Source organism: Chrysochloris asiatica, unplaced genomic scaffold (genome assembly GCF_000296735.1).
Source record: "Chrysochloris asiatica unplaced genomic scaffold, ChrAsi1.0 scaffold00147, whole genome shotgun sequence".
NCBI classification, from domain to species: Eukaryota; Metazoa; Chordata; class Mammalia; order Afrosoricida; family Chrysochloridae; genus Chrysochloris; species Chrysochloris asiatica.
In genome coordinates this window covers 3,235,368-3,247,245 of record NW_006408665.1, presented here as the reverse complement: position 1 = coordinate 3,247,245, position 11,878 = coordinate 3,235,368, and the positions used below count along the sequence as shown (strand labels likewise).

At 37.3% G+C, this 11,878-nt stretch overlaps 1 protein-coding gene across 1 annotated transcript; it reads right to left on the bottom strand.

The window, feature by feature from the left end:
* Nucleotides 1-11,011: 11,011 nt before the first annotated feature.
* On the bottom strand, nucleotides 11,012-11,257 carry LOC102822233 (cortexin-3-like). The gene has a single exon (XM_006870680.1). The coding sequence runs from the start codon at nucleotides 11,255-11,257 to the stop codon at nucleotides 11,012-11,014; it is 246 nt and encodes an 81-aa protein (XP_006870742.1).
* Nucleotides 11,258-11,878: the final 621 nt, after the last annotated feature.

The following is an 11,878-nucleotide window of genomic DNA, read 5'->3' as shown; positions in this document are numbered from 1 at the left end:
AAATGTCTTTTTGATCGTGTATACTTGATTTTTCTGAGAGGTGACACAAGCAGTTCAGAGCTTGGCAACTAACATAATTTGGTGATTTGCAGAAAGGCCTGTGACCTACATTCAAAAGATCACAGCTACTGAAAATCCTATGGAGCACAGTTCTATTCTGACACATATTGGGTGACCTTGGACCACAGTTGACTTGATACATTGGTTTGGCTAATTGCATAGAATCCCTTGTTGCCATTTGTGTTGACTCTCATTTGCCAGATTAGCTCCATGACATTTCAACTGAGCTCCATCTTCTGAAGCTTTGCTGCATGATTTAAATGGGTCCTCATGCTTCATAGTTCTCCCAAGGGGAGCATCTCCATGGATCATCTCCATAACACTTCCCATGGAGAGTAGTTGCTTACAATGATTGCTGCCAACTGACTTCTTAAATGCACTATGATCTTTGTGGCATAGCACAGATATGTTCAAGGTTTTATCAGTAACCTTGTTAAGAGTATACATGACTTTCTGAGCCAACTTATAGAGATATAAAGATGGGGTTAAATACAATAAATATGGTAATAAGGGAATTTGAATATAAAAAAGGCTGGAATGATAGACTACATAGTATACAGTGAAATAAAAAAAGGAATATTTAAAAGTCTGGGGCTTGAGTGCAAAATTATCTGTATGAGAACAGGATAGAAAAATTTGATATAATATTGTTATAGGTAAATCTTGGCAAAGGTAAAAAAAAAAATGTCCACCTGTTCAGCATGATTGTGAACTTAATGAGAGTCAGTAGTACCAGAACAGCATCATAATATGATAGCCAAAAAAGATAATTTTATATTGGGCTGTCTTAAAACATGTGGTTTCAGAACAAAATAAATGACAGTTTGGTTCCAGTTAGCCTGCCATAGTTTCATGTGTGTTGGCAGGAGACACAAGACTCTGGGCAGTAACAATTACCAGTATTTTCTTGTGCCAGTTTTTTTGAGTCCCAGTTTCTGCAGGGCAGTGCAAAAAGGGTCAGTGCATGAAATGGGTTACATTACAGGAAAATAACTCTTGAGTTGAGAAAACCCCAATCTTGTATAATGGGTTGCAAACAAACCTGCTTACCATTTCATTTTAAAAAAAAAGAACTTTTCATTGTAATTTTGTTGAAAGTTTACCAAGCAATTTTTTTTTCCATTCAACAATCCATTCAATATGTTTCGTGATAGTGATTGCAATGTAACAGCACACCTCCCACTTCCTTTCTGTGTATACCATTTCCATTTATCCTTCTTTCCCATCCCTTACTTCCTTCTGAACTTTGACTTTGGGCAAATAACTTTTTGATCTTGTATGCTTGATTTTTCTGGAAGGTGTGTACCATGCTGGTGTTATTATTCACCTTATAGGACAGTCTATTGTTTGGCTGAAAACTAAACTATGGTGATGAGTTCAGTTTCAGACTTGAAGGGTGACTAATGGCCATTGGGGGATTCCACCAGTCTCTATCAAAATCAGTTAGCCTGGCCTTTTTCCTAGCATTTTTTATATCCCTGTTTGTTAATACTGTTTGCTATAGAAACATCTTTCAAAAGAATAAAATGCCGCCAATATCTCTGCTGGAAAGACAGGCAGAAACAGGAGATAACCACGGAGAATTGTTTCACATTTTGAAAGGCTGTCATGTTAAAGAGTATCAAGAATCTTTGTCACTCCAGAAGCCAAAACAAGGTCCATTTGGTGAAAATTGCATAAAGACAAATTTCTGGCAGATAAAAAAACATTTTGTAACAACCCAACATGCTCAAAATGGGATGGATTCCTAAAGAATGTAGACAAGTACAGGCAGAAGCAGGCCACTTCTCATTGCAACTATTGAAGAAAATATTTATTTGTCTGAGAAATCCTAAGCTTCATACAGCATTCAGTTATCAGAAAGACAGAAAAATAAGTGAGGAAACTAGGGAACATACAAGGCAGAATAGGATAAAGGGTACTGTCAAACTTGAAATACCTCATTGTATCTTCTCTGACACTCTATCTATGTCCTGGAAGGACTCAAATATTACTTTGATAAATCAAAGATAAGACAGTATCCATAGCCTTTATAAAAATTGTCTTTTAATTCTCCCTCATCAACTATTGAACTAAGAAGACAACTTCAAGGTTGCATTGGAAATAAAGACATTTTGAAGCTTTATCTTAGACTGATTATGCTGTGTTTTGAGAAACGAAATCTTTGCTAAGGAATTCTATATAATCTAACTAGAAGTACTTCTGGTTATCCAGATGCTCCTCAAAAGAAAATACTTTGTCCCTAAATCTTTGATTTTTTCCAGAAACAAAGCAAAAGAAAACAAAACAAATTATCTAAGAACGACTCTTGAGTGGAACAGAAAGTAGACATTTTCACTCATGGTTTATTAACTGAATGCACTTTATGAATTCATCTTCATGCAACACATATAAGATGATACAACTATAACTAAGGGCAGAGCCTGTCATATGACCACCGAATAGCTATTTCTTTATATGTAAAATGAGGGGCTGAAATAAATGACAGCAAATCTTCTTACCAATAGTTCAAACTCCAAAGAATCAAGGAAGACTTTTCATCTTAAAAGCTGGCATAAGCTTGGAGCTTTAGGGCTGGAGTAGGGCTTGGAAGAGAAGGAGAGTACAAATCCCTTTCAAAAAGTGGTTTAAATCAAATCCCTCTTAATCTAAAGTAAAGAAGACATAGGAACATCAATCAGGATGTTGAGAAAGGCAATGGAATAGAAGGATATAAGAGGATCTTGTGGTGCATTGGGGCCAGATATGAATATAGTTCATAGCAGGAAACTAGAAACACAATCTCTACACTCCACTAAGTCCAGCAGGGAATCCTATTTCAAAATATGACTTTGGAAAGAGCCCCATACAATCTGAAGTGCTCAACCTTTGCTCATCTGAGCAGAACAAGCCTCAAGATGGAGAGAATTCACTTCTGAAGAATTAAATATCTGGAAACAATCTATACATTCATTTAAGAAGCAGGAGATGCAAATAAACCTTAGAGGATCTATACTAACTGTCTCACAACAAGCAAATAATCTTTTCTGACCCAGGCCAATAGGATTCTGGATTGCATACATATATATAGGGTTTTCTACCACTCATCTATCAGTTTGTTGTACTGTGAGAGTTTGTGTATTGTTATGATGCTGGACGTTATGCCACTGATATTTTAAATATCACCAGGATCACCTATGATGGTCAGGTTTCAGCAGAGCTTCCAGGCTTAAATGGACTAGGAAGAAGGAGAGGTGAACCACATTTGATAGTTAGCCACTGAAAACATTATGTATAGCAGCAGAACATTGTCAGATACATTGCTAGTACATAAGCTCCTGAAATTGGAAGGCATTCAAAATATGACTGCCAAGAGTCATGTTAATATTATGTTTATATTAATGATATGAATGGAGCAAAGCTTTTGAGACCTTCATTTGCAGATGGATCAAAAACCAGAAGAGTTGGATGTCACAAGAACATTATACATGAAGAAAGCAAAAGGTCATTAAAAAGACAGGAAAGAAAGAAAAGGCCAAAATGGATGTCAGAAAAGACTCTTGCTCTTGAACATACAGAAGCTAAAGCAAATGGAAGGAATGAGAAAGTCAAAGAGCTGAACAAAAAAATCAAAGGGCAACTTGAAAAGACAAAGTATATTATAATAAAACGTGCAAAGACTTAGAGTTAGAAAATTAAAAAGGAAAAAAAACACTCAACATTTTTCAAGCTGAAAGAACTGAAGAAAAAAATCAGCCTCAGGTTGCAATATTGAAGGATTCTATGGGCAAAATATGAAATTAGGCTAAAATAAAAAGATGGAAGGCATACACAGTTACATAGAAAAAAATTGGTCAATGCTCAACCATTTCAAGAGGTATCATATGATCAAGAACTGTTGGTATTGACTGATTGTAAGTGTTGCAAATGCAAAGGTAGATGTTTTATAACAAAAGGAGGGGAGTGGTCAATCTTGCAGTCCAGGAAAAGAGGAGCTTGGGACAATCAAGAGAGAAGAGCAGAGTGCAGGACACTATCCAGAGAAGCAGCTATGATGCCAGAGATAGAGGCAGAGATGATGATGTGGACAGATAGAGCAGCTGGGAACTCTGCACTAGGAGGGAGAGGGTCTCTGTGTTGATGGCCAGGAGGCAGGCTTGCAGGGTGTACCTTTTGGCTGTTTGATAATGCATGCATGGAATTGTAATCATTGCAATGAAACAAAATAAGATAGGATGAATATAAACCTAATGTTCTCCCATGTCAACTATCACATAATTCACAATAAAAGCTTAAAAATAAAAATAAAAAGACCTGATGGTATTGAAGGGAAAAGTCCAAGCTACTCTGAAGGCACTGGCAAAAAACAAGCCTCCAAGAATTGATGGGATACAAATTGAAATATTTCAACAAAATGTACTGGAAGAGCTCACTTGTCGATGTCAAGAAATTTGGAAGGCAACTATTATCTAATTATCTAATTAGATAATTAGAAGAAATTCATCATTGTACCTATTACAAAGAAAGATAATCCACAGAATGCAGAAATCATCTAACAGTATCATTAATATCACATGGAAGTAAAATTTTGCCAAAGATAATTAAAAAACAGCAGTAGTACACTGAATGACAGGGAGCTGCTAGAAATTCAAGCCAAGTTCAGAAGAGAACATAAAACTAGAGATATCATTGGGGATGTAAGATGAATCTTGACTAAAAGCAAAAAAATACCATCTCAACATAGTAAACCATGTGATTATCAAACTCAAAATGGCTGATACCAGTTCATTTCAGCTCACTATTTTCTAGGATGTCAATGTTTATGTGTTCCATTTCATTTTTGACAATTTCTAATCTTCATAGATTCATACTTCATGCATTCCATGTTCTCAATATTAATGGATGTTTACAGCTGTTTCTCTTCATTTTGGGTTGTGCCCTATCAGCAAATGAAGGTCTTGAAGACTAGTCTATTTGCATCATCACCATCAACTCTAATTTGAGGAGTCAGCTCTTCTCCAGTGTACTGTGAGGGACTTCCAACCTGAGGTGCTCACTTTCTGGTCTGTAACTGACTGTATTCTTGTACTCTTCATCATGTTTCAATATTTAATATTCTGGTGCTGACAGTGTTCCACTGTTATTCATAAGTAGTCTGTCTCTCCTTTCTGTCTTTGTCTGGAAGCTCATCTGAAACTTGCCCACTTGGGTGACCCTGCTGATGGTATTTGAAATACCAGTGGCATAACTTCCAAATCAGCAACATGCAAGCCACCACAGTAGGACAAACTGACAGATGAGTGGTAGAATAAATGATTATGCCTACATAAATTTCTTTGAAGACACACATCTCACAAATAACATCTCACATTTTATTCAATGCATTTAGGCTTTTAAAATTTATTAAAAACAATTATATTTCAGTATAATTTACATGACATTTCAAAGAGCTGGTATCCTTTTAAAGCTACTGGTTGTTTTCAATTATTTATGGTGGGCAAATAAAACTTCTCATCACTCCAAATTTATCAGTATACTTACAATATAAAATCTTCAGTGTTTCAGTAAAACACTGTGCAATGAAGCCAATAAAAAAGAAACTTGAATACATTGTCCCCTGCGCACATAGACATCTGTTTTTTTTAACTACTGCCTCCTAAAACTTTTGCTTATTTTGTTTCAGCTTTAACCCTTAAAAATAGCTAAAGAATTATCTGGCTTGGAATGTTCATAAATTTAACAGCAGGAGGCAAGTTAATCTCCTCATACCCATGTTCAGCTTTCTTTACTCAGTGTTAAAGATATTTTAAAAGATTTCTTGGAGGAAACTTTGTTGATCTAGAACTTGGGGTGTCTCTTGGGGCATGAACCATAGGGATGTGGTTCAGAGCTCAGAGAATTAGGTTCACAGTATGCTGAATTCAAAGGCAACTTTATTCTAGAGGGCCACCTTGAGAAAGTCATTTTTTAAAAAAAAATCCTGGGATAGAGATACACATGCTATAGGTCTGCTGAACTCTGTTAATACCTTGTAAGGTAGGCAAAATACTGCACTGTAACTCCTGAAGCCAGAAAGCCAAGAAAGAGAGGGTTTATGTGACCTTTCAAGAATATGCTGTTCTCGCCAAGGAGTCTTGAGTAATTAAAACAGAGAGTTTGCACTTCTCACAGGGGGGATCAAATTACTCTGAATAGCCCAAAGCTGTTATCAATTATTATGTAGTCCTACTTTGGACAGGGAGGGGAAGACCTGTAAGGAAAGGTTGAACTGGGAGCTGTAATCAGAGAAGGAAAAACAAAAATAGAGTGTGGTGGAATAAAGGGAGGAAAGTAAGAAGGGCAGACTTTGGGAGGCGCTGCAGCTCATCCTGGTAATACCTGTGCTCAAAGTTCTCATAGAAGACAGGTCTCTATTTCAGTCTTTTCTCCTTACAAAAGTAGATCCTAGGCTACATTGAAGAAGGATGCAGAAATTGGAAGACACATTTCTTTTCATGTCATGTTCTTTATCATGAATTTACAGCGACTCTCACACTGTTCTTTGCTCTGTAGGATTCTCTGATGGGCACTCTGATACCCACCTAGGCCCTTATCTTTCCCAAATGACCTCCAGCTGTTATTAGGTGCTGTCAAGTCAATTAGGGCTTATAGTGACCCCATGTGACAAACTGCCCCATAGGATTTTCGAAAGTGCAGTCTTTACAGAAGATTGCCAGATTTCAGTCTCCCTTGGAGTCGTAGGGTGGCTTTGAACCACCAATCTTTTGGTTAGCACCAAGTGCTTTATCACTGTACCACCAGGAGTCCAGGCACCCCTCCAACTGTCTTATGTAGTCAGGTCGTGTTCCTAGTTTTTATCCCCATGCCTCCCTTTCCTTCTGTTTCCCCTCCTCTCTTCCTTTTCAACCTATCTAAAACGCCTCCATCCTTAGGTCCAGATCTAATTTATTTCTTAATAACAACCTGCACTGCATAAAGCTTTATGCAATGCACTTAAGAATAGACACCTGAGCCTCTGTCTCCTGGGACATTTCCTTGGTACCTTTGTCCTCATCCATTTCTCCCATCTTTTGTCTCTTGGAGTATTTGTTCATGAATTCCACGCCACTTGTTCATCTTTGAGGGATGGAAGGCTGCTGTAATCTACATAGTCAACAAACTCCCCAGGAAAAGGTAAGGCATTAGGATGACCTGAAGAGGCAGAATTTTAACTTTTGCTTTTTACCTTGTATGTTTCCATAGTGTTTGATACACTTTTACCAAGATCATGTACAACTTTTATAATAGAAATAGGTAAACATACACTTTTTAAAAACTCTTCAGGTGATTCCTGGAGTGGGAACCAGAGGTCCACGTCATTCATTTGAACAACGAGTCAGCCATCAACATTTCATTTTGTATCTCTCCAATCAGATAGAAAGATATTTAGGAGCAAAAACTAGACCTGTGCTTTCCCTATCTCAGCAATCAAGGCATGCAAAATTCAAAGCAGGTGCACAACAAATTCTTGCCTGGCTTTGAATAGGCTTAAGAAAATGCAGGGGGGGGGGGGGGGGGGGGGGGAACAAAACTTAGTAAGGACAAATTTAGCATGGCACATTTGAAGCAAAGCAAAACATTTTATTAGTAAATTTTAAAAGTTTGTATTTAGTAAGACTAGGGTGCGAGGAGGTGCTTTAGGGAACTAAATGGATCGTAAGTTGACCACAAAATCAACAGCTGCATGTGGCTTTTATTCGAGAAGCAAAAGATCTTTGAAGGTATAAATAAACTGATAACTTGTAGAAACCATAGGGCAGTTGGTTTTAAAAATCTGAATCAATCTTGGAATTATGGTAGTGTAGTGATTACAAATCAAGCTGCTAACCTCAAGGTCGGCAGTTAGAAATTACCAGCTGTTCCACAGGAGAAAGATGAGGCTTTCTGCTCCCATAAAGATTTACAGTCTCGGAAACCCTGTGCAGGGTCACTATGAGTCAGAACCGACTCCAGGGTACTTCACAACAACAACAGTGGTTGTGAGATGGGCTGCTAATCTCAAGGTCAACAGTTTGAACCTACCAGCTGTTCCGCGAAAGATTTACAGCCTCAGAAACAGGGTCTCAATGTGTCGGAACCAACTCTACGCCATACCACCAACATAAATTCCACAAAAGGAATTTGAGTAGTTGATGGCATTTTCAAAAGTAATCAAAAGTCTCATATTTTGCAGGTGGAACTATAAAATTATATAACTGCCTTAGAAAATAGTTGGGCAATTCCTCAAAAAAATTAATAGAGTTAGAAGTGACCCAGTAATTGTATTTCTAGGTATATACCCAAGAGACTGGAAAACAGTCAATAAAAATGTTATACACAGATGTTTATAACAACATTATTCATAGTTGTTATTAAGTGCTGTCAAGTGAATTCCAAATCATAATGACCTGGATAACCATATAGCCAATGGATAAACAAAATAAGGTATGGCTAATCAATGGAATATTATTTGACCCTTCAAATGAAGTGCTGATACATTCTACGATATGCATGAATCTTGAAAACATCATGCTAAGTAAAAGAAGGATTTGTACTGTATGTTTCCATTGATGTAAATGGTTAGAATTAGAAAATCCAGCTAAAACTAATAGTAGAATAGAGATTGTCAGGAGTTGGATGGAGAAGGAAGTGGAAAGTGGGGACTAATGAGTAAGTATTTCAGTTGCTGTGGATGAAAATCTTTTAGAATAAACTGGTGCAGACGGACTCACAACTCTGTATCATAAAATTTACCCTTTTAAAGTGTTGTGCCTTGTAAGTTTTCAAGAGGGGGTTTAGTTTCAGAGGGTGCTGAGGAAGGTAGAATTTCCATTGAGTGGTTTCCAACCTGTCTAGATGGGGCTGGTGAAAGGAGATGGAGTTAAGACTCTTGTGCTTCAATAGTGAATAATTGTTATTAGGACTAATTGCTATTATTGTAAATGTAAAGGTAGATGTTGTGTAACAAAAAGACGGCAGTAGTTGATATTTCAGTTCAGGAGCGGAGGACCCTGGGACCATAAAGGGAGAAGAGTGGGAGCGGAGTGTGGAACCCTATTCAGAGAAACAGCGACACCAGAGATGGAGGCAGGGATGAGGATGTGAGAGATGGAGCAGCTGGGGATTCTGGACTAATGGAGTCCAGGCTGTGTTCTGGAAGCTGGGGGTCAGGCTTGCAGGGTGTGCCTTTTGGCTGTTTGAATGATTGTATATTCCTGGGTGTTTTGGTGTACATAAAACAAAACACAAAAACCCAGGGATTAGAAGCAAATACTGATGAATGATGATGCATGGAGGGGTTGTAATCATTGCAAATGAAATGAATTACGATAGGATGAGTGTAAAGCTGATATTCTCCCATGTAAACTATCACTCAGTTCACAATAAAAACTTAAAAAAAACAAAACAACAAAAAAAGTGTTGTGCCTGACAGTACACAACATTTTTGAAGAGTAAATTTTATGATATGTGAATTATATCTCAACAATGCTGTTGAATGAAGAGGGAAAAGTGGGTAGGGAAGAAAAAGCTTAGGCAACACCCCAAAGAATGTGAAAGAAATAGGAGACAAGAAAACAATTTACTAAGAGTTGCCTTTTAGGGCAGAGAGAGCTTCATGTTATTTTTTGGTAATTACCAAATTAAAATTTAAAAAAAGACTAGCTGAGAAAATATTAAAGGACATAGACTATAAATATAGCCTAAGGGGTTTAGTTTAGTTTAGATACAAGATTTTCTACTAATAAAAGTTGGAATAAGAAATTTTTACAGCTCTCTTTTTGGTACTTAGTGCTTGGAATAGGTTTTATCTGTGCAGGACAATTGCAAGAGCCCTTCCTGAAATGAGAGAGGAATGAGTTAGATGGCCTTTCATGGGGTTGGCTCTTTTTCTCTCTTTCTCAGAAAACTGTTAGGTCTCAACATTCGCTATAATGTACTGCCTCCTTTTTAATCTTGGTGAAATAAGAGACATTTCTGTTTCTTGAAAAGTTTTATTTGGCTTCTATATAGTCATAAACACATATTTTGCTCAAGACTTTAAAAGACCTCCTCTAAACATTAACTTTTCATTTAAAAAGTAAATGTTAAGCTGTACTTGCAACCTATTATTTCAACCATTTTTTGTAGATATATGTAAAGAAAGCAAATTTGGGCTATATAATTTGAGAATCCCTGGGTGGTAAAAATGGCTAAGCTAACAATAAATTGGAGGTTCAAGGACACCTAGAGTGCCTTGGAAGACAGGCCTTATGATCTACTTCTGAAAAATCAATCATTGGAAAACCTATGGAGTTCTGACACACACGAAGTCACCATGAGTCAGGATTGATTTGACGGTAACAGTTTTATTTGTTTTGTTTTATTTGTTTTCAACAACTAACTCTCTGTTTATTATTGAATACATAGAATGTACTTAGCTTGATATTTAGTTTTCAAAAATCTGCAGCACTTCAAATTCAGTAGGAAAGAAAAGGTATCATTCTCACTGGGAATTACCTTGGATAAAACCACCATTGTTTCATAATATTCCTTCTTCAAGTATATTTGCACAGTCATACTCACTCTCTGCCCTTGGCTTAAATATCTATGAAAATAAAACTAAGAGATATGATTATAGCATTGAAATCTCTTCTTGGTCTTGACAATCAGAGTCACATTGGACCTTTTTGAGTCTTCTGGTCTCTAATCAGGTTGGATACTGCTTTGTTTTTGTCTATGCCAGTACGGATGTTCTTCATAGTCACACACATAGAGTAAAAGCAGAAATTCTCAATAGTTAGTAATATAAACCTCCATTTCTAATATCCAATGTTTTTAAACCAACTGCATAGTTACTAAATAAACCTAGGACCAGATGCTGTGACAATCTGTTGAGAAGACTGACTAGAGGGAACTCCTTGTCAAGACATGAAGTCCTTCACCTCCTCAGCAGGAGATCCTTGCTCCCTGTCTGCTAAGCGAGGGCATGGTCAAACTGTCCTTTTTCCAGTCCTTCAAGTCCATCAGCCCAGGTCGAGGTTGGCATACTCCGATATGGGTCCAGAAGAATCCGGAAGCACCTGACAATGAGGATGCCCAAGAAAATAAACAACAAAATGACAAAAGCAAATGTGGTTTTCTGCTCCAGAGACATACTAAAATCTGATGACACGTTCCCAAGGGGCACTAAGGGCGAAGGGACTGGCTGTCCTTCATCCATCATCTAGGGATACCAGATCACAAAATTTTCCAGCTTCCTTTTCTTCCATCATCACTCTGCTGAGATCATGGTGGCTACACGTTGGAGAGATTGAGCTACCTGTAGGAAGAAGGACAGAAAAGGAAATGGAAAAGCTAAAAAACAGCAATCTTATTTTCTAGGTCTACATCAACCAGTTTTCCTGTCATCAGAGAGCTTAATTCTGTATAATTATGAACAATCATCATTTATTCATGCATGAAATTTACAGATTGTTCTCAGAGTGGCCACCAGAGACTGCAAGAGGTAGGTTTGCAACCATACTACAGATGGTAAAAAATATGCACAAGAGTGTTAACTAGATATCCACACCCAGCCTCCCGTACTGAATCTCTTTCCAGTGCCCTCCAACATTATTACTCATATATCATTCTCATAATGGCTAACTGTACTACAGTGAATTATTTAATGTTTGTTTTTTGCCATAGTCTTTGTAAACTCTTAATAAACTAATTTTTTTCCTGGTGGGTCTGGGTAAGAGAAGGTGAGGAAAGATGCTGATGGATTATATGATTCAGCTGTGAGTGATTGTTAACAGGGATTATTGTGATTGGTCAATTTTACCATTCTGCTGTATCTAAA